Source organism: Pristiophorus japonicus, chromosome 1, assembly GCF_044704955.1.
Source record: "Pristiophorus japonicus isolate sPriJap1 chromosome 1, sPriJap1.hap1, whole genome shotgun sequence".
In the NCBI taxonomy this organism is placed as follows: Eukaryota; Metazoa; Chordata; class Chondrichthyes; family Pristiophoridae; genus Pristiophorus; species Pristiophorus japonicus.
Genome location: NC_091977.1, coordinates 125,017,823 through 125,041,957, shown reverse-complemented (window position 1 = coordinate 125,041,957; position 24,135 = coordinate 125,017,823). Strand labels below are relative to the sequence as shown.

At 44.7% G+C, this 24,135-nt stretch overlaps 1 protein-coding gene across 3 annotated transcripts in view; it reads left to right on the top strand.

The window, feature by feature from the left end:
• Positions 1-19,964: 19,964 nt before the first annotated feature.
• Positions 19,965-24,135, top strand: part of mfsd3 (major facilitator superfamily domain containing 3) — a 99,679-nt gene continuing 95,508 nt past the window's right edge. For all 3 annotated transcript variants that reach the window (XR_011593596.1, XM_070882874.1, XM_070882865.1), the window contains exons 1-2: positions 19,965-20,380; positions 21,773-22,503. Coding sequence is in view for 2 of the 3 variants with exons in the window: in XM_070882874.1 (XP_070738975.1) it covers positions 21,837-22,503 (667 nt within the window). In the remaining variant the exon portion in view is untranslated. The remainder of the gene's footprint in view (positions 20,381-21,772; positions 22,504-24,135) is intronic.

The following is a 24,135-nucleotide window of genomic DNA, read 5'->3' as shown; positions in this document are numbered from 1 at the left end:
TTAATGTTCCCTGCAAGCTTCTTCTCATACTCCATTTTCCCTGCCCTAATCAAACCCTTTGTCCTCCTCTGCTGAGTTCTAAATTTCTCCCAGTCCCCAGGTTCGCTGCTATTTCTGGCCAATTTGTATGCCACTTCCTTGGCTTTAATACTATCCCTGATTTCCCTTGATAGCCACGGTTGAGCCACCTTCCCTTTTTTATTTCTATGCCAGACAGGAATGTACAATTGTTGTAGTTCATCCATGCGGTCTCTAAATGTCTGCCATTGCCCATCCACAGTCAACCCCTTAAGTATCATTCGCCAATCCATCTCGGCCAATTCACACCTCATACCTTCAAAGTTAGCCTTTAAGTTCTGGACCATGGTCTTTGAATTAACTGTTTCATTCTCCATCCTAATGCAGAATTCCACCATATTATGGTCACTCTTCCCCAAGGGGCCTCGCACAATGAGATTGCTAATTAATCCTTTCTCATTACATAACACCCAGTCTAAGATGGCCTCCCCCCTAGTTGGTTCCTCGACATATTGGTCTAAAAAACCATCCCTTATGCACTCCAGAAAATCCTCCTCCACCGTATTGCTTCCAGTTTGGTTAGCCCAATCTATGTGCATATTAAAGTCACCCATTATAACTGCTGCACCTTTATTGCACGCACCCCTAATTTCCTGTTTGATGCCCTCCCCAACATCACTACTACTGTTTGGAGGTCTGTACACAACTCCCACTAACGTTTTTTGCCCTTTGGTGTTCTGCAGCTCTACCCATATAGATTCCACATCATCCAAGCTAATGTCCTTCCTAACTATTGCCTTAATCTCCTCCTTAACCAGCAATGCTACCCCACCTCCTTTTCCTTTTTTATTCTATCCTTCCTGAATGTTGAATACCCCTGGATGTTGAGTTCCCAGCCCTGCTCATCCTGGAGTCACGTCTCCGTAATCCCAATCACATCATATTTGTTAACATCTATTTGCACAGTTAATTCATCCACCTTATTGCGGATACTCCTTGCATTAAGACACAAAGCCTTTAGGCTTGTTTTTTTAACACCCTCTGTCCTTTTAGAATTTTGCTGTACAATGGCCCTTTTTGTTCTTTGCCTTGGGTTTCCCTGCCCTCCACTTTTCCTCATCTCCTTTCTGTCTTTTGTTTTTGCCTCCTTTTTGTTTCCCTCTATCTCCCTGCATTGGTTCCCATCCCCCTGCCTTATTAGTTTAACTCCTCCCCAACAGCACTAGCAAACACTCCCCCGAGGACATTGGTTCCGATTCTGCCCAGGTGCAGACCGTCCGGATTGTACTGGTCCCACCTCCCCCAGAACCGGTTCCAATGCCCCAGGAATTTGAATCCCTCCCTGCTGCACCATTGCTCAAGCCACGTATTCATCTGAGCTATCCTGCGATTCCTACTCTGACTAGCACGTGGCACTGGTAGCAATCCCGAGATTACTACTTTTGAGGTCCTACTTTTTAATTTAGCTCCTAGCTCCTTAAATTCATTTCGTAGGAACTATATAATGTCTTATCATGGAATGACCCATGCTTGAGCATCTGATACTAAGCACTGGGAGTTTAGGAAGGGGGGCATGGGGAAATGCCTGTAGACTCTTATTCATGGATGAAAGGGTGGGGACTGGATGTCAATGTTGGATTAGGGTGGGGCACTTGTGAAGGGATTGGGAGGCCAGGATTTTGAAGTTACATGTGGAATGGGAGGATGCATTGAGCAGCAAAACTTTGAATGAGGTTGGAGATTGTGTAGGTGGGAGCATAGGAAGCCTTAAAGCTTCATGTATCATTCAGGATTTCAGTGAGTGAAGTAAGGGTGGTGGCAGATGAGTTGAAAGTAATGCAACTTGATGGGATAAGATTTCAAGCTTGCCTGAGGCTGTACCAAGATTTGACCAAGAGGTTTGGCTGGGGCAAGGTTGTCTTATTCTGACAAGCAGGCTGTTTTGAGTTGTGGCTGTTTACACTTTGCAGCAAGTTTGAGAAAGTTGAATCTGGCTGAGCACACAATCACATGGAGTCCAGGGTGGTGGCAAGATGTAGAACTGGTGTGTTAGCATGCTGATGGGTGCTGCATTTAAAACTAATTTTGGGGATGTGGGTATCACTAGCCAGGTCAACATTTATTGCCCATCCATGGTCGTCCTTTTAAGGTGTCGGTGAGACACCTTGTCTAACTGCTGCAGTCCATGTAATGAAGGTATTTTATACTGTTTGGTAGGAGTGCCAGGATTTTGACTCTGCAGGAATGGCAATAAGTCAGGATGGTGTGTGACTGCTAGTCCCATGCATCTATTGCCCTTGTCCTCCTATGGAGTGGGATATCATGAATTTGGGAGGTGCTCACTAAAACATTAGTTTGTTGCTGCAGTGCATCTGGTAGATAGTGTGACTTCAGTATATACATAATGGGCTGCCAATCGAGTGGCCTGCTTTGTCCTGGATGAGCTTTGTGTTGCAGCTGCACTCTGCTAAGGAAGTGAGTAGTCAATCACTCCTGAGTGCCTTGTAGGTTGTGGAGAATTGGGAGGTGTCAGCCAAAGTTGTCTTTAAGCTGCACTGCACTCTGTGAATACCATACAGCTGGCTTTCAATGGTTTTTAAAAACTGCACATGGATAGTAATGACCTGTGCACAGCCCCTTTAAAGGACCACATGGCCTCAAAAATGAGTACATTAGTGCCACCCAGCCTCTGACCTGCTCTAGTAGGCATGTCATTATGTGGCTTGTCCAGTTGAGTTTCTGGTCAATGCTGAATCGGGATGTTGATGGGGATTGAGATGATGCCAGGTGTGGTTAGACTTTCTTGTAATGTGGTGGCAGGAATGAGAACTAACAGATGGCCAATGAAGGAGATGTGATGGAGTCTTGCTTCTAGTAAAGATGCTTGGAACTTCAAAGAATTAAACCATCTAATATTTACCAACCATCTGTAGCTAATGACAAGTGGCTTCACTTCAATTATATAGTTGAAGTTTGTAATGTTTTGTGGTTTTAGATTTTTGAAATGCAATCATGAGTAGGTTATGAAACTTTATTACAAGCATGCAGGGGAGAGAACTTTACCATAGTTGGCAGGATCTGCTGGTAGTACTGAAAACAGGTCACTGTTCCCGGACCAACACAAATGGGGTGAATACATTCATTTGTACCACCAGTAGTTGGGTCTGTGGACATGGAGTGGTCCCTCGGACTAGCTGGGATTTCAATGGAGTCAGTGACTTCCCCTTCTAATGACAATGTTGCAATTTTTGGGTTGCCGACAGTTGGGTTGGACCAGGGAGGAGCTCCATGCCTTTCTCTGGGGAAAGGAGCTCTCCCATGATTTAAAAGTTCAGTTTGTATGAAAGTGTTTAGAAATTTTCCTGACAGTTACAGAATTTTTCACTTGTCTGAAAGCCTCTTTTTTTTTTTAAAAAGAAACTTTGTTTTAGCTCCACCCACCTTTCCAGACAGTTTTTTAACCCCTTTGTCATGGATGCATGGATAAATTGAGTTTTAAAATGTACATTGTGTACCTAGAATTGAATTACATAAATCATGGGCAGTCCCTTGGAATCAAGGAAGACTTGCTTCCACTCCTGAAGTGAGTTCTTTGGTGGTTGAACAGTCATATGAGAGCCACAGACTGTCACAGGTGGGACAGATAGTCGTTGAAGGGGTGGGTGGGACTAGTTTGCCACACCCTCTTTGTGCTTGATTTCTGCATGCTCTGTGCTCAGCGCCCTCTCGGATGCACTTCCTCCACTTAACTCAATCAGGGAGGCTTTGAGGGTGTCCTTGTAGCATTTCCATTGCCCACCTTTGGCTCATTTTGCCGTGAAGGAGCTCAGTAGAGCACTTGCTTTGGGCGTCTAGTGTCTGGCATGTGGACTGCCCAGCGGAGCTCAGTGTGGTCAGTGCTTCAATGCTGGGGATGTTAGCCTGATGAGGATGCTGATGTTGGTGCGCCTGTCCTCCCAGGGGATTTGTAGGATCTTGCAGGGGCATCGCTGGTATTTCTCCAGCAACTTGGTGTCTACTGTACATGGTCCATGTCTCTGAGCCACATGAGGGCAGGTATTACTACAGCCCTGTTGACTATGAACTTGGTGGCAGTTTTGAGGAGGGCCTGGTCTTCAAAAACACTTCCTCAGGCGGCCGAAGGCTGCATTGGAGGCGGTGTTAGATCTCTTCGTCTATGCTTGCTCTTGTTGATGGGAGGCTCCCGAGATATGGGAAGTTGTCCAGGGCCACACCGTGGAGCTTGATGACTGGGGTGCTATGCGGTGAGGACAGGCTGGTGGAGGACCTTTGTCTTATGGATGTTTAGCGCAAGGCCCATGCTTTCTCACACCTCAGTAATTACAATTAAATTACATTATGGTTAGAAATGCAAGTGCATTTATTTTCAGTTATGGAGCTATGAGATGCACAAAGGACTGCCTTTTAAAAAAAAAATCAGCCTTGAAGTTGAGATTTGTAATCTTTTCAGGGCTCTGAACTTGAAGTGCAGGTTTACAAACCCCAGAAATATCCAGCTAGCAATATGATGGCCAGGTCTGTTCTTAGTGGTGTTGGCTGAGAAAGTCTGGTCCTTGGGGATCCATAACCAGAGTATCTGTTAAATTACTTTGTTGTGTTAACAAGAATGGAAAATGAAGGCTGGCCTCCCAACCAGCAGAAAGAATGGTGGAGTAAGGAAAGTATAAAAATGAGAAAGCTATTGTGATTCTTTGTCATATCCACCTGAAAATGTGTAAGATCGGAACTACACGAGAAGGATAAAGAGGAGATAGTGGAACAGTTAAAGGGCAAAGAAGGTAGGCACCAACTGTGCTGTTGTAATGAAAAAGTCAGTGGAAAGAATGAGATGAGGTTGACTGGAATGATGCAAAATGGGAACACCATGGTGACTACCAGTTTGAGTCAAAAAATGAGGGTCTATATCCATTAGATGAATTGGTCATAAGAGGGTTTAAGGCTACCCCAATTGAAACCTGGTGTAGTCAGCTCCAAGACACATGAGCAAAATGCACGGATGCTTAAGCAATCATAAAACCTTTACATCGGATGGGGGGGGGGGAGGGGAAAGCAATTAATTTTAGCAGATCTCCTAGTTCTTGGGGTGGCCCATGCAAACCCTGAATTTTGGAGGAAATGATAGACATACACCAAATGCATTCAAAGGACATGCATATCCTAGGGAATGCAAAGTGCCCTAGGACTATATGGGAGACTTGTATCCCGAATGTTCAGGGTAGAACTTTGACAGAAGCACAGGACCAAACTAACAATATTGTGGGCCAGAGTAATTGGGGGAGCACCATGGATGTTATGCAGAAGAATGATGAGACTGCTACAGAATATGCAGAAAGCAAGTTTTAAGGTGTATGAGGAATTTTTGGGGTTGCCAAATCCCGGGAGAGGAGTAGAAGAGATATGATGCAGTATTGTTAAAGGGGGGATTGAGCCCTGCACATCAAGAAATGGGAATTCCGGTCATGAATACGTTTGAGGTTGTAAGGTAGAGGAAAGAGAAAAAGCCCTCCAGGAGAGCAGCCGCTACTGGAGGATGAATAGGTGATTAGTTCAACTGCAGGAAGCCAAGCCACATGGCACAGGAATGTCCGCAGGTAAGAGGTAAAACGGCAGAGAGGGAAGTTTCACAATGGAATGTGATAAGTGGGAGACACTAAACAATGTTACGCAAAGGACAGGGGGAGCCAAGGACAAGCTCCCTGGCATCCGAAAGGGACCGCTCATCTCCAACTCTTGATTGGAGAAAATACACATTAACTCAAGTGCCCCCTGATTTGGGGGACACTCCAAACACTTTCAAACAAGTGCCCTTTTTTTTTGTGCTTCAACAGCTCTACAAATAACATTAGATCGAGTGCCTCCTGATCTGGGGGACACTCCAGACACTTATAACAGCCCTCATTTTTTTTGGTTTTTTTTGGGGCATTAAAATCGTATATTTTACAAGTGCCCCCTATAAAAGGGGACCGCTCATCTACACCCTCAATAACCACACTCAACCTGAATCAGATCCTGGAGATAATTAAATTGGCTTCTAAGGTCGATAACTAGATCACTGCAGGTGGCTCGGGTGACCCCTGGACATACACCACAGCATTATTAGGGGGCCAGCAGTGAGATGTTGGTTGATACAGGAGCGGCTGTATCGATAACTGACAAACCTTTACTATGGATAAGACAATGTACATAACTGGGGTGCAAGGCAAATCCAATTAAGGCAAGGAGGAGTGAGTCACAATTGTTGGAATTGGGAGGAATTCTAATACTGGTCCACTTCTGGGTGTGTCTGAACAATATTGGGGATTGACATATTAAGAGAAGCTAGGGTTATAATTGACCCGGGGGCGGGGAGGTCGTGTGACGGACTGGCCAAGGAACCAGAAAGCAGAGTCACGGACTGAGAGCTGTAGCCTAGCATACCATCTGGGTGACTTCTGCTACCCCTATGATCTGGAACTGGATGGCTGAGGGCATCTTTGGGCTTGTGTGTCACAATTTCCGGAGGTATGGGCTCGACACAAATAGGATTGCGGGAGGGTCAATATGCCTCCAGTCATGGCCAAGGAGGAAACCCACAAACAATATCCTATTAAACCAGAGGCAAGATCAGCATTGCAGGCAATAGATTATGTGGTGCTAAATAAAATGCATCCCGAGATTAAACCCAATTGTAGCGAGCTCATCCATAATTCTCAATGGTCTAAGCCCAGAACATACAATAAACATTTTATTAGATGTCTCCAATGGATCTTGGAGCCTGCCCTTGGCTCCGGAGTCACAAAGCAAGTTTGCATTCACTGGTAGACCAGCAGTATACTTGGACTCAGCTGTCACAGGGATTCCACAATAGTCCCGCTATATTCCACCAAGCAATGACCCAAGCCTTGGCCGGTGTGAAATTGACCCCATACAGGGGCAAAGGAAGATGTGACTGGAGTGTAGAAATTGGAAGGGACAGAACAGGTGACGTGTATCAGGCAGAATCTACTGAGAATCTATCATAGGGATACATTAAGGAAAGCATAGGATGCTGCACTTACTAAGGAGGTATTGGTGGTGGCTGGGAATGGGCAGAGATGTGGCAAAGCACTGCCAGAAGTGCTTGATCTGTGCACAATATAACCCAAGGAAAGGAATAAAGGTCCGTATAGGAAATCAGCCAAGGCCGAAGGGACCATGGGAGAATCTACAAATTCGCTTCACCGGTCCCCTACCAAAGAGCAGAGGAAAAAACCTACTGACTGGTAATAATGAATCATTTCATCCGTTGGGTGGAGGCCTTTCCAACCCAAAATTGTAACACCGATACCGCTACAAGAATTTTAGCGCAGAAAGTGATACCTCGATTGGGGGGTCCCTCTACAAATAAATTCGGACCAGTGGACTCACTTTATGGGTAGAGTCTTGAAAAGGTCATGTCAGTTATTGGGGGTAAAACAGAGGTTCCACATTCCTTACCGCCCTCAAAGTTCCGGAATTGTAGAACGTTTGAATAAGAACCTGGAAAACAGCTACAGCCAAAGTGATTGCAGGTATGGGTAAAAACTGGGTAGATGTCCTGCCAACCATATTAATGAGGCTGTGGGCGACCCCCAGCTGGACAATAGGGCTGCCCTGTATGAATTAATGACTGGGACGGCTATGAGACTACCGGAAGGGGAAAAGATAGAAGGGGATAGTGAAACCGGGCCACTGAGGGATAGGATTACGCGGTATCTAACAGAACTGTGCAAACAACTTCAAGAGAGTGGAAGTAAAACAGCAGCAAGAAGCAGCGGATCAAGATAGGCATGGATCCAAACCTGAGCCATTCGGACTCCCTGAGGTTGGACACATGTGCATATGCTTGACTACGTACACCAGGAGGAAGTAGATGGTCCCAGGTTAAGTCATATAATTCACATTCTGTTTCTACCAACAGGAGAACTAGCAGCAGATCTCTTAATTATTTTATTTCAGATAAACCCATAGCTCAATGGTGGTCTGGTGGACGGCGACAGCAGTGATCACCCTCCTGATAACCCCAACAGCGTGGGAGGCACCCACCGTGCACATTGATAAGAGTACCTGTTTGTACCCAGGACAATATGTGCAACTGTCACAGGGAGGACAAGGGGAGTGAGTAAAGAAACCCAATATATGGATTACGGATTGAGTCACCACATATACACACATGACCAAGGTATGGAAAACCAGGCCCAAGTGCGACCAGCGGTTAAGCAAAGGATACCTGGACCCTAGCTATGGTGTTGAACTCGAACTACCCACACCAGGACAACCGGTCCGACTCACAAGGCCCCCCTCTGCCATTTTGAAAGGAGGAATCTCACTGGTGAGCAGGGTGGCTAGGCTTTTAATGTTGGCAGCCCAATTCTGTCATAAAAAAATAATACTTACAGCTACATATGATGATGCAACAGGAATGGGTAGATGGTATTGCACATGCGAAATCACAAGGATCGTCCATGATGTGAACATCACTGCAGGGTGGACTAAATTACCCCCATTTATTTAGGAACCAGGAATTGAGGGACAATATTGTCAAGAATTGTGTAGCGATGTGATTAAATGGTTAAGATGCACTGATGTAAGATGTTTTAATCCAACAATGTGTGGGTACCAGAAACCATCGTGAGGCCCCACCATGGTGCCACCTCCAGCGGATGGCATGATCAGGGTTGGGGACCCGAAGGCACTATTATATGATGTAACTATAGTCACTTTAGAAGTAATCTATAACCTGAGCAGTATAGTGCTGGCATTGGAGGCCTATTGTAATGATCACTGAGCATTAATGGGTGTAACATAAATTCCAACAATTACTTGGTGATTTATAAGGACCGCATAGCCCCTGAAGTGGGGGCCCCCAAGGGGTGGCTGAGGCAGAGATGGCCCCTGGCTACACATCATTGACTCGACGGCACACTGCAAGGGGCTGAGACACTTGCCTGCAGCGCGGACGGAAACAGAGCTGTCGGATTGTGTCGTGTGTGTTTTTAAAAACAAATATACATTTTTTGGGGCCCCCAAGGGGTGGCTGAGGCAGAGTAAATTGGGGGAAGTGGAGGGCTTGTTTGGAAGTGCCAACTCGGTCCTAAATTCATGACAAATCACAGGCCTGGCTAGCTATGCCTCCTGGGTGGTGCAGGAAAGCGCCAAGGGCCTGCGGTTCTCAGCCCAAAGTATGGAGTATGCGTTTACAGCAGTGGAAGTGCAGGGAACAGGGCTACTGAGAAGTATAGAAGACCTAGGGAATGGCAATGGATTTACAGTCCAAGGAGCGAACATGTGACACTCTGGCTCTGGACTCGATTGATAGTGTGGAATCAGAAATTGAAGACTTCAGGTTCGGGACAGTACCCCGGCATGCGTATGGGGAGGTCGGGAGTTTAGATCTGACAAATGTGGAGGAAAATAAACAGGAGCTGTTGGTAAACCGACCCGCAAATGGGGGGGTCAACAGACACATTTAAGTTCTTAATGATGATACCACAGGCGCACAAGAATGGGGGATACAAATTTGAATCTCTAGGAGTGGTCAGAAACAAGTTGGTTTACTGAGTATGGACACGTGGGTATAACGTACCAGGCACCAATGGCCATGGCCGAGTGCTGCACCAAATCGCAGCACTACATAGTGTGTAACTGCAATACCCTGAAACCTATAGATAATGGCTTGGAAATTCTGACTCACTGATAACAGGCTTTTCCGATCTGTGGAGCTTGACAGATCGTAGACAGATTGGGAGCGAGGACATTTGCTTGGGCAAGATTGCGGGATTTACACATATCTTGCCCAGCAAATGTCCTCAAAAATCTTTTGCCTGAAAAAGCAGATGCATTGCCTACTTTTACAGATGCTAGTGTTTAAAAACACACAAACACACAATAAAATAAAATAAACACATTGTATTATTGAAAACTCTGCCCACTAAGGTAAGTTTATTTTTAACCCGAATTACAAAACTTTAAAAAAATCGGAAATATATTGTTTTTTCGAAGGCATTTATTAACTTTAATTTAATTTTAATTATGTGAGTTCTGTTTTTTATTTTTTATTAGTGTGTGTTTGTTTCTTTTTGTCATTAATAGCACTGAGAACTCGTAGTTACACGAGTCTCAGTGCTATTAATGGGAACCTGTGAACTACCTACGTGATTGGCTGAGCATTCACACGTGACTGCATCTTCTGCGTGGGAACCCTCCGGATGGGAGCGCGCTTCGCAGCACGGGACCACCAGGTACTTTCGGAAAAAATCTCCGGTCGGAAGACAATTGCCTGCGGGAAGCCTCCGACTGGAATTTTCGAGCCAATAACTCTGCAGTGGTTGTAACAGTCGAGCCTCCAGAAGGTTCCTCCAGGGCCGGACAAGCATCCCCGACCCAGTGGTGTCTTCTGTCTGACAAAAGGAATTATCTCTACGAAGGATTGATATGTGCGAATAATTATACCTTCTGTCTCCAATCTCAGAATCCTTCACCTTGGAAGACTTCCACCTGGCAGGTAGAGCCCTCACCAGTCCAGTCTTTAGCCCTGGGTGGGATGATGAGCTGGATGTGGATGACACACCAGGGAAGGTCGCTCGGGCAGCGGTGGAGAAGACCCTGACCACAACAATGAGATACATCCGTCAAAGTCGGCTGCTCATCGCTAGGGAACAGGTTCAGTTACAGTTGGCCAAAGGAACGGCCAAGGAATTGGAGGGCTCCGCCATCGATAGGTCGAAATTGCACTGCTGATCAGGCTGAATGCAGTATAATTGGTGGGAGATATGGAGAATGGCAGCTGCTTGTCCTGATTATTAGCCAGTGCATCTGTTGCTATCAAAGACTGATGGTGTCACGAGCGGTGCAGATGGTAATGATGTCAAACAAAGGGTATGCCCCAGTGTCCGTAGTCATAGAACTGCTCCCAGAGATTTGGTCTATATATGGTTCCAAGCCTAGCCAATATCACTAGGACATCGGTGAAGTTTGTAAGAGAACTTTGAAATTTACAAATTCAACATTTGCGGGAGTCCAGTCGGATCCCTGGGCAAACTCACGGGGAGAGAATGTGGGGCTAGGTGTGTCCTACCTGGATCAAACAAGATCTGATCGGGGGGGCCAACAGGAGGGGCTGATGTGGTGACGTGAAAGGTCTGGAGCTGGCTTAAGGGGCTAATTAGGATTGTAGCATTGTTTAATGTGCTGATGTGATGAGAACCTGTGATTATTCCATCAAGTGTAAGTCAGAATTACCTTTTAATGGATGCTGTAGCTATGTCAATAACAAGCCATTGTAATCGCAAGGCATGATGGGAAGCTTGGCCATTTGTAAGCTAAAAATGTTAAAACTGCAGGCTTCAGCAGTTTAGAACAAAGGACAATAAGTTGATCAGTTGAACTTGTGATTTCAGATATGGGGATTGAAGAACCACAGAAACTGAAACATTTGAGATAATGGAAAGCATCTTTCAAAGCCTACGTGCTAGACTCTGTTCTAGTTATGGAAGACATAGGCGTAGACATTAACCTGTCACATGGGCAGAGCCAACGGTTGAGCAGCTGTCAATCACAGACATATATGGACATTTCTTATCTTTGTAAATTGTCGAGCTAACGCATCCACCCAATCATGTGTAAAATCTGATATAATTGTTCGATTGGAGAGAGTCTTTGCTTCGGTAAAGTTCTCTCCCCTGCATGCTTGTAATAAAGTTTCTCACATCATAGCCTACCCATGACTCCATGTGGTTTCTTTCCACAACAATGTACTTGACTTAAATGATGAGCCAGTCAGACTAAAAGGTCCCAAGTACAATTCCTAATGTCAGCTGATCTCAGTAGGATTGATAATTGAGTGTTACTATTTGCCTCGCTACGTGGGCTCAGAATGGTTGGCGATGGCTTCTGCTGGAAAATGCACGTGACTAGATGTCGGATGAGCATTTGTTTCAACTTTACGCAACTGCGTTTTGCCCTCTGCTGTCTTACCATCCCAACTAATAGGCTTGTGTGAATAATGGTACGGGACAGCTGCTGGTGCCTGTGAATTCTTATGCCAGCAATAGTTGGCCCCTTCAGGAGTTGAGGCAGTTGGGCTAAACATGTGCAAAACATTGTCCTTTTGGATTTCTGCTGCAGGTAGTTGCTCATACTGTATTTGAGAGAAAAGTGAATAGTCTCAAATCCAATGACCGGACTGAGAACAATGGGGCAGCCCTGACCTTGTGACAGCCCCAACATGAATCCTCCAGTACAACATTGTCAAATCAAACGCGCTATAGTATAAAATACAAGGTATGACCTCAATGGACATTAATTTGAGTGAAATGCAATATGAAACTAATGTCTGTCAAGAGATCTTTTTTTTGAAATTTTTGAAGGCAGGCTTTTGGGTCTGATGTAGTAAATAAAATCCAGCAATACTGTACTACAAGTCAATGTATGCCTCAAGACATGCAGAAGCAGCAGAAAAACTGTGCAAACTGAAACTGCCACTGAATTGCTTCAGCATTAAATCCAAAGAATACAATTGCAGAAGAATGAATTGCAAACTCTCGGCATCTGTTTCAACATTTCAGACAACGAACAAATTGTGGCTAAACTTCTGTGAAAGCTGCAAACCTCCCCACTGAGTGGACACTACCCTCCACTAAATACTCACTGTGGCTCAGCATGTAGCACTCTCGCCGATGTCACAAGTTGTGGGTTCAAGCCCAACTTCGGGAGACTGGAATATAAAATCCAGACTGACGTTCCAATGCTGCCACATTTCTATTACAACAGTGACTGCAGTTTAAAAGTATTTGATTAGCTGTAAAGTGCTTTTGGGAAGGCCTGAAGTCATAGAAGTCAGTGTCAGCATCTCCACAGAGGCATACAAAAGCATAGACGTTACGCTAAATATCCGTAACAAAGGTCCTCCTCCAACTGACCCTACCACACAGCACTGCCCCCCAAGTCATCAAGATCTACGGCGTGGCCCTGGACAACATGGACCACTTTCCATACCCATGGAGCCTATTATCAGCAAGGGCAGACATTGACGAGGTTCAACATCGCCTCCAATGCGCCAGTGCAGCCTTCGGCCGCCTGAGGAAGAGAGTGTTCGAAGATCAGGCCCTCAAATCTGGCACCAAGCTTATGGTATACAGAGCTGTGGAGATACCCGCCCTCCTGTATGGCTCAGAGACATGGACTATATATAGTAGACACCTCAAATCGCTGGAGAAATACCACCAACGATGTCTCCGCAAGATCCTGCAAATCCCCTGGGAGGACAGACACACCAACGTTAGTGTCCTCGATCAGGCCAACATCCCCAGCGTCGAAGCACTGACCACACTCAACCAGCTCCGTTGGGTGGGCCACATTGTTCACATGCCCGACACTCGACTCCCAAAGCAAGCGCTCTACTCGGAACTTCTACACGGCAAGCAAGCCCCAGGTGGGCAGAGGAAACATTTCAAGGACACCTTCAAAGCCTGCTTGATAAAATGCAGCATCCCCACCGACACCTGGGAATCCCTGGCCAGGGACTGCCCTGAGTGGAGGAAGAGCATCCGGGAGGGCACTGAACTCCTTGAGTCTCGTCGCCGAGAGTATGCAGAAAACAAACGCAGGTAGCAGAAGGAATGTGCAGCAAACCAGACTCCCCACCCACCCTTTCCTCCAATGACTGTCTGTCCCATCTGTGACAGAAACTGTAATTCCAATATTGGACTGTTCAGTCACCTGAGAACTTACTTTTAGAGTGGAAGCAAGTCTTCTTCGATTTTCGAGGGACTGCCTATGATGATGACAACAGTGACTGCATTTTAAAAATACTTGATTAGCGTGAAGTGATTTGGAAAAGCCTGAAGTCTTAGAAAGTACTATATAAATGCAAGTTCTTTTTACTTTTACGCAATTTGTACGCCCAGTAGATTCAAATGACCTCCGCAGAAAATGTTAACGTAAACGCTAGAAATGACTGTGACTGGAGACGCCTGGGTGCTCGAGCCCAAGAGGGCCCATTGCAACTGGGGACAACTGGTTTAGCCATTCACTGCTGGATCACAAATTATTATTGGGCCCTGCTCTTGTCTGCCAAAACTGCTCACTATTCCAGGATCATTCTGGAATGCAGAGATAAATCCCCAGTTTCTTTTCTCTACTGCAAACCAGTTTCTTAAACCCTTCGCACCTGTCGTCTGCACCCTGACCTCCAACAAGTGCGAGGAGCTCATGGACTTCTTTGTCACCGAAGATTGAGACCATCCGATCACCTGTCTCTGCTACTCCCCGTCTTTTGCATGAGACGTTAAATCCAAGTCTTTTTTCTTTTAGGCAGCTAAAGGCATAGCTGCCCATGGTGGTATAATGCATATCTCCAAAGAAAGACTTGCATTTATATAGCGCCTTTCATGTCCACTGGGTGTCTCAATGCGCTTTACAACCAATGAAGTACTTTTTTGAAGTGTAGTCACTGTTGTACTGTAGGAAACGCGGCAGCCAATTTGCCGCAGCAAGCTCCCACAAACAGCAATATGACAATGACCGGCACGGACTGTTTGGGCCGAATGGCCTTTTCTGTGTCATATATCTTTTTTAGTGATGTTGGTTGAGGGATAAATATTGGGCAGGACACCAGGGATAACTCCCCTGTTCTTCGAAATACTGCCATGGGATGTTTTTACATCCACCTGAGAGCAGCCGGCCTCGGTTTAACATCTCATCTGAAAGACGGCACTTCCGACAGTGCAGCACTCCCTCAGTACTGCACTGGAGTGTCAGCCTGGATTTTTGTGCTCAAGTCTCTGGTGGGAGTTGAGCACACAACCTTCAGACTCGGAGGCATAGTGCTGCCAACTGAGCCACAGTTGCCACAAACCAGATTTAGCTTTTCCAAGGAAAGCACTTGCCTATCCAAGGCAGTGCACCTCTGCCGAGCTGTAGAGTGAGACAGAGCACACTACCCACCTGAGTAACCCTATATGTGCAAACCAACTCCTGTCCATATCGAGCCTATGGTCAGATGTCACAGACTGGCAGAGTTTCATAAATACTTGTGGCCTGAGGGGGAAACCAATGATTGGGATAGTTTGTTCTCACAACCCTTTATCCCAGAGAAAGAGTTGGATGTACTGCGTTGAGGGTAATATATTAGCATGGATAGAGGATTGGCTAACGAACAGAAAACAGAGAGTAGGGATAAATGGTTCATTCTCGGGTTGGCAATCAGTAGCGAGTGGGGTGCCGCAGGGATCAGTGCTGGGACCCCAACTATTTACAATCTATATTAACGACTTGGAGGAAGGTACCGAGTGTAACGTAGCCAAGTTTGCCGATGATACAAAGATGGGAGGAAAAGCAATGTGTGAGGAGAACACAAAAAATCTGCAAAAGGACATAGACACGCTAAGTGAGTGGGCAAAATTTGGTAGATGGAGTATAAGATTGAAAACTTTGGCAGAAAAAAAATCAGAGCAAGTTATTATTTAAATGGAGAAAGATTGCAAAGTGCTGTAGTACAGCGGGACCTGGGGGTACTTGTGGAAGAAACACAAAAGGTTAGTATGCAGGTGATCAGGAAGGCCAATGGAATCTTGGCTTCTATTACAAAAGGGGATGGAGTATAAAAGCAGGGAAGTCCTGCTACAGTTGTACAGGGTATTGGTGAGGCGACACCTGGAATATTGCGTGCAGTTTTGGTTTCCATATTTACGAAAGGATATACTTGCTTTGGAGGCAGTTCAGAGAAGGTTCACAAGGTTGATTCCGGAGATGAGGGGGTTGACGTATGAGGAAAGGTTGAGTAGGTTGGGCCTTTACTCATTGGAATTCAGAAGAATGAGAGATGATTTTATCGAAACGTTTAAGATTATGAGGGGGCATGACAAGGTGGATGCAAAAAGGATGTTTCCTCTGAGAGGGGAGACTAGAACTAGGGGGCATCATCTTAGAATAAGGGGCCGCCCATTTAAAACTGAGAAATTTCTTCTCTGAGGGTTGCGGATCTGTGGAATTCGCTGCCTCAGAGAGTTGTGGAAGCTGGGATATTGAATAAATTTAAGACAGGAATAGACAGTTTCTTAAACGATAAGAGGTTATGGAGAGCAGGCAGGGAAGTGGACCTGATTCCATGACCGGATCAGCCATGATCGTATTAAATGGTGGAGCAGGCTCGAGGGGCCGTATGGCCTACTCCTGCTCCTATTTCTTATGTTCTTATCCCTGCAGCTCAGGTACTGACACTCATCATCATAGGCAGTCCCTCGGAATCGAGGAAGACTTGCTTCCACTCTTCAAATGAGTGCTTAGGTGGCTGAACAGTTCAATAAGAGAACCACAGACCCTGTCACAGGTGAGACACAGTCGTTGAGGATAAGGGAGGGTGGAACAGGTTTGCCACACGCTTTTTCCGCTGCCTGCGCTTGACTTCTGCATGCTCTCGGCAATGAGACTCGAGTTGCTCACTGCCCTCCCGGATGCAATTCCTCCACTTAGGGCGGTCTTTGGCGGTGTCAGTGGGGATGTTGCACTTTATCAGGGAAGCTTTGTAACGTTTCCTCTGCCCACCTTTGGTTCATTTGCCGTGAAGGAGTTCCGAGTAGAGCGTTTGCTTTGGGAGTCTCGTGTCAGGCATGTGGACAATGTGGCCTGCCCAGCGGAACTGATCAAGTGTGGTCAGTGCTTCAATGCTGGTGATGTTGGCCTGGTTGAAGACGGTAATGTTGGTGCGTCTGTCCTACCAGGGGATTTGTAGGTTCTTGCGGAGACATCGTTGGTGGTATTTCTCCAGCAACTTGAGGTGTCTACTGTACATGGTCCATGTCTCTAAGCCATACAGGAGGGCGGGTATTACTACAGCCCTGTAGGCCATGAGCTTGCTGGCAGATTTGGGAGCCTGGTCTTCGAACACTCTTTTCCTCAGGTGGCTGAAGACTGCACTGGCTCACTGGAGGCAGTGTTGAATCTCGTCAACAATGTCTGCTCTTGTTGATAAGAGGCTGCTGAGATATGGGAAATGGTCCACGTTGTCCACGGTCGCGCAGTAGATCTTGATGACTGGGGGGCAGTGCTGTGCGGCGACAGACTCGTGGTGGACTTTTGTCTTACAGATGTTGAGCGTAACATAGAAACATAGAAAATAGGTGCAGGAGTAGGCCATTCGGCCCTTCGAGCCTGCAACGCCATTCAATGAGTTCATGGCTGAACATGCAACTTCAGTATCCCATTCCTGCTTTCTCGCCATACCCCTTGATCCCCCTAGTAGTAAGGACTACATCTAACTCCTTTTTGAATATATTTAGTGAATTGGCCTCAACAACTTTCTGTGGTAGAGAATTCCACAGGTTCACCACTCTCTGGGTGAAGAAGGTTCTCCTCATCTCGGTCCTAAATGGCTTATCCCTTATCCTTAGACTGTGACCCCTGGTTCTGGACTTCCCCAACATTGGGAACATTCTTCCTGCATCTAACCTGTCTAAACCCGTCAGAATTTTAAACGTTTCTATGAGATCCCCTCTCATTCTTCTGAACTCCAGTGAATACAAGCCCAGTTGATCCAGTCTTTCTTGATATGTCCGTCCCGCCATCCCGGGAATCAGTCTGGTGAACCTTCACTGCACTCCCTCAATAGCAAGAATGTCCTTCCTTAAGTTAGGAGACCAAAACTGTACACAATACTCCAGGTGTGGCCTCACCAAGGCCCTGTACAACTGTAGTAACATCTCCCTGCCCCTGTACTCAAATCCCCTCGCTATGAAATCCAACATGCCATTTGCTTTCTTAACCGCCTGCTGTACCTGCATGCCAACCTTCAATGACTGATGTACCATGACACCCAGGTCTCGATGCACCTCCCCTTTTCCTAATCTGTCACCATTCAGATAATAGTCTGTCTCTCTGTTTTTACACCCAAAGTGGATAACCTCACATTTATCCACATTATACTTCATCTGCCATGCATTTGCCCACTTACCTAACCTATCAAGTCACTCTGCAGCCTCATAGCATCCTCCTCGCAGCTCACACTGCCACCCAACTTAGTGTCATCCGCAAATTTGGAGATACTACATTTAATCCCCTCGTCTAAATCATTAATGTATAATGTAAACAGCTGGGGCCCCAGCACAGAACCTTGCGGTACCCCACTAGTCACTGCCTGCCATTCTGAAAAGTACCCATTTACTCCTACTCTTTGCTTCCTGTCTGCCAACCAGTTCAATCCATGTCAGCACACTACCCCCAATCCCATGTGCTTTAACTTTGCACATTAATCTCTTGTGTGGGACCTTGTCGAAAGCCTTCTGAAAATCCAAATACACCACATCAACTGGTCCTCCCTTGTCCACTCTACTGGAAACATCCTCAAAAAATTCCAGAAGATTTGTCAAGCATGATTTCCCTTTCACAAATCCATGCTGACTTGGACCTATCATGTCACCTCTTTCCAAATGCGCTTCTATGGCATCCTTAATAATTGATTCCCTCATTTTACCCACTACCGATGTTAGGCTGACCGGCCTATAATTCCGTGTTTTCTCTCTCCCTCCTTTTTTAAAAAGTGGGGTTACATTGGCTACCCACCACTCCATAGGAACTGATCCAGAGTCTATGGAATGTTGGAAAATGACTGTCAATGCATCCGCTATTTCCAAGGCCACATCCTTAAGTACTCTGGGGTGCAGACCATCAAGCCCTGGGGATTTATTGGCCTTCAATCCCATCAATTTCCCCAACACAATTTCCCGACTAATAAGGACTTCCCTCAGTTCCTCCTTCTTACTAGACCCTCTGACCCCTTTTATATCCGGAAGGTTGTTTGTGTCCTCCTTAGTGAATACCGAACCAAAGTACTTGTTCAATTGGTCTGCCATTTCTTTGTTCCCCGTTATGACTTCCCCTGATTCTGACCGCAGGGGACCTACATTTGTCTTTACTAACCTTTTTCTCTTTACATATCTATAGAAGCTTTTGCAGTCCATTTTAATATTCCCTGCAAGCTTCCTCTCGTACTCTATTTTCCCTGCCCTAATCAAACCCTTTGTCTTCCTCTGCTGAGTTCTAAATTTCTCCCAGTCCCCGGGTTCGCTGCTATTTCTTGCCAATTTGTATGCCACTTCCTTGGCTTTAATACTATCCCTGAGTTCCTTTGATAGCCACGGTTGAGCCACCTTCCCTTTTTTATTTTTACGCCAGACAGGGATGTACAATTTTTGTAGTTCATCCATGCGGTCTCTAAATGTCTGCCATTGCCCATCCACTGTCAACCCCTTAAGTATCATTCACCAATCTATCCTAGCCAATCACTCCTCATACCTTCAAAGTTACCCTTCTTTAAGTTCTGGACCATGGTCTCTGAATTAACTGTTTCCTTCTCCATCCTAATGTAGAATTCCACCATATTATGGTCACTCTTCCCCAAGGGGCCTCGCACAACAAGATTGCTAATTAATCTTCTCTCATTACACAACACCCAGTCTAAAATGGCCTCCCCCCTAGTTGGTTCCTCGACATATTGGTCTAGAAAACCATCCCTTATGCACTCCAGGAAATCCTCCTCCACCGTATTGTTTCCAGTTTGGTTAACCCAATCTATACGCATATTAAAGTCACCCATGATAACTGCTGCACCTTTATTGCATGCACACCTAATTTCCTGTTTGATGCCCTTCCCAACATCACTACTACTGTTTGGAGGTCTGTACACAACTCCCACTAGCGTTTTCTGCCCTTTGGTATTCCGTAGCTCCACCTTTGCTTTCGTACGCCTCAGTAAATAAGTCGACTATGTCCTGGAGTTCAGCCTCTGTATGTGCGCAGACGCAGGCATCGTCCGCGTACTGTAGCTTGACGACAGAAGTCGAGGTGGTCTTGGACTGACATACTGATAATACAGGTACTGTACCAGTTGTGACCTCAAGGGGGAGAGCTGGTAAGTGGAGAAAAACAATTCATTCAAAAAGGGGATGAAGAAATATGGGAACAGTAATACTAAAACAAAATACTGCGGATGCTGGAATCTGGAATAAAAGCAGAAAATGCTGGAAATCTCAGCAGCTCAGGCAAGATCTGTGGAGAGGAAGCAGAGTTAACGTTTCAGGTCGATGAGCCTATCGTCAGATATGGGAACAGGGCGGGTAAAGGTGGTTAGGCGCAATAACGCGAGTGGAGGGTAAACGCGACTGGTTGGGCCGCATTTCCATCTTGTAACTTCGATGTAAAAAAAACAATATTCCGCAATCTCCGGAGCATTCTGACAGCATCAGCTTTCACTTCCCGGCTTGCGGGTGACGCCCATGTTGTCACTCAAAGGCTCTGCTTGGTGACTCAGAAAGGCGCGCGGATTGTGACAGAAGCCGGCAATGGAGAGGTAAAGGAAGGCGGTGTGGGGAGTGAGTGCTGGCTGGCGGGATGGATGCGGGATGTTCCACTAGTTGCCCTTTCACTGTCCCGGGACACTGTGCTATTGTCCATTCCCGGGCCGGAAGCCGGCCGCTCCGCTCTGCTTGTTAATGTTAAATGATCAAATAAAAGCCAGACTCTTACAGAAGCGCCCTCCCGTCTGGAGTCGTTGAACAAGTCAGTACAGGCAGAGCAGTCTTGTGTATGTGTATTGTATGCTGACGCTGCAGTCCTGAAGTTGCGGTGAAGCTCCCACACTGGCTGCCCTGTGGGTCCCATCCCCCAATACATTACATTGAAAGTCCCTGTCTACACAGCCCTTCACCTCACCATTACCCCACACACAAATGCACTGTTTTTCCTGACATCTGGTCTTCTGTGCAATCTCCCCTTCCCTTGCCCATTGATGGGGGCATTTTCAGGCATCTTAGTCCTAATCTTTGGAACTCTCTAAATCCCACCACTTCTAGTAACATCCTATAAGCTTTATCTAAACACATCTCGTCAACTAAGCCTTATTAATCCAAATCTACCCTTGGCTCGGAAGTTATTTATTTGACTGCAAGTTGTTCCTCAATAATTCCTGAGGGGGGAATAAAATCCAGATCTGTCAAATCTTTTTGATTTTAGTATATCTCATTATAATGAAAAGTGAATAGGACTTTAAATTACTTTCAATCTGTTTCACTTTTTAGATCATATCTCAAATCCAAAGTTGAAAGCTTTCACAAGTATTAAATTTAACTCCAAGTAGATATGTGTTTTTTTTACAGTGAATATGTAGGAGAGAATAAAGATAAGAACTTTAGTGCCTCTCATATCCTGAGGACATCCCAAAGTGCTTCATGGCCAATTAATTACTTTTGAAGTGTAGTTACTGCTGTGTTTGCCTCTATATAATTACAGCTAATTTTCACACCATATGGTCCCACAAACAACAAATTAAATAAAGTGCCAGGTAACTTGTTTTGGTGGTGTTGGTTAACCTAGACTGCATTGTAAAAAGAGTTCACATTTGGATCTTGGAATCTTATTTTCATTAGTAAAAATGGAATCTACATGAACAATGATATTGAGTGGAAAGGTTACTTAGTTAACTCACGATGCTGCAGGTTTAAGGAGACTTTTTTTTAGTTGACTAGTTATTTTACAGTTCACGCATAATTACACATGATGAATACCAGTGTTACAGTAATAAATCTACTTGATTACTAGGATGTTTTATTACTGCAATATTAACCCCGCACCACTAAAATTAACACCTAAAACACTTTTGTATAAAAAAATACTACTACTTCAGAGTACAATATAAAAAATATTCATGTTGTTTTTAAAGAATCAATGTCTTTTTTTGTTACAGATATTGAATTCATCACTGATTTACATGGAAGGGGTTGTTTTACCCTAGATGACACCCAGTTGGAATGGCGCCCTTCAAACTGAAATTATTTGGCTTGTTGTACTTTGTACAGGGAATGCCCTATGGTTTACAGTCCAACTTATTGCCAATTTATCTCAGAACTGTTGGATTTTCATTTACCAAAATTAGTTTGACCAAATTATTGTATTTTCCATGGCTACTCAAGATACTCTGGGCTCCATTTGTGGATCAATATGGGACAAAGCAGAGATGGCTGCAGTCTAGCATGTTTGGTCTGTTTTTATGTTGTTTAGTAATGACTAGACTGCCTCCAAAGACGGATTTCCTAGCTATGGCCTTCATCTTGCTGCTAATGAACTTCTTCGCTTCAGTTCAAGATATTGCTGTTGATGGCATAGCAGTTCGATTGCTGAGCAAGGAGGAAGTTGGCTACGGCAACACAATCCAGGTTGTGGGTTATAAAATGGGATCACTCGTTGCAGGAGCAGGGCTTTTGACAGTGATGGACAAGATAGGCTGGGATATGCTTTTTATAATTTTCTCTAATGTCTATGTTGTAGCTATAATTTATACCTGTTTCACTCCTGAACCTGAAAGAACCTCTGAAACAGAAACTAAACCTGTGCTAAATCCCTATCAAATCTTGGGAGAGGTAGTTCGAGTGCCTGGCACAGCTTGGACTCTAATTTATGTCATCATTTACAAATTAGGTGAGTCTATCTTTATATAATTATAAATAGATAGTAATTGTTAAAATTAACTCAGTGATTAGTGTATCTGTTGTTTTACCCCTTTTTTTTCAAAACTACTAAAATTCTTGTTTTTTCTGTTTTTGTTATGTCAGAAAACCTTTTAGATGCAGTCATGTCATTCTAATTCAGTCAAAAATGTTTATTAATAGCCGGCCTATATTATTGTGCTGCAATGTCTTAATTTATACAATACTTATCTTGTGTTACTGTTGGTAAATATCTATGCAGCTGATGCATTGTAGACTCTTGTACTTCCGCCTGTTGGTCAAAATTAAATCGACAACCTTTTGCACTAAAGTCTAGGATAAGGTCTCTTGAAAAAGATATTGAGAGCACAGTAATTGTAATTCATCTAAGTCTAGTGTGCTCAGATTCGGGTCATGGCGATATTGGAACTGAAAGATAAAGTAGGCTATGTGAAATGTGCAAATCCATGAAAATCAGAATACAATGTTGAATCAGCTACTATCTTTTTAGTTACTTTGCTGTTTGGCTTTAATTATCAGGGAGTAATAATTTTACTATATATGGTTGAACTTGTTCTGAAAAAAAAAGAATGGAAATGTTGGTGCACTTCGTAAATGCTGCCATAATTGATACTTCCGGTATGGCTCTATGCTATTTCTGTTTTTCAACATAATATTGTTCTTTTAACAATACATATAGCATTCTAGCTTCTAAAACATCAGTTCCCAGATTGGTTTGGAAATAATGCTCATTTTGTGTTCCAGTGAATATGGATGATACAAATGTTGGGTCTGTCGTAGACATATTCTAAGGTTCAGGGTCACTGGTTCTTCATGTAAATGGTTGTTGCATCCCTTATGATGAGAAGTTCACCTGTACTGTCCAGTCTAGAGTCTTGCAATAGTGTGACCCAGGGACAATAACAATAAGATCTACTTGTTATATGAACTGGATATTCGTAACTCTCTTCTCTAATCTTCCGGGAGGCGGAATTACTAAAACTTTAATGGGACAAGACAAGATATGAGTCATTAAGTTGCTTTATTTTACAGTCAGTGTGAAAAAAATAGAATAACAGGGGTAGCATATCTCGCGTTCAACTTAGTTTCAGCGACTCCTTGTAATAAAGAAAATAATTAACAATGCCCCACTCTTCTTGTTAGTGGCCTAGATAACACTTGTTTTTGGTTAGCCCAATCCATTGACTGACTTATCATGGGCTCTCTTGTTAAGGGAGACTGATGTAGGCCCTTACCTTACTCACTCAGCAAAACTTACCAACTGAACTCTCATTACGTTTCCCCATTCTTTTGTCCTCTCACTGAAGTTGAAAGAGTGACATCGGGCCTCTTCACTGTCAAAGGATTGGCCAGTGGAACTGCCAATTAAATCAGCTATCACCCATGCTCAGCTGTGGGCTCCTTGAAACCAGCTCCTGTGAGCTCAAAAGGATAAGACATTCCAATCCCTATTGTTTGGATATTCATTGGAATATTTTTAACAAACCTTTATTGTCTCCGACAATCTAGATAGATGCTTTGCTGACTAATCATCCACATTCCCAGCATGTGACTGTCTTGCGAATCTGACCCCTTGAGACCACAACTTAACTTAAATGTAATA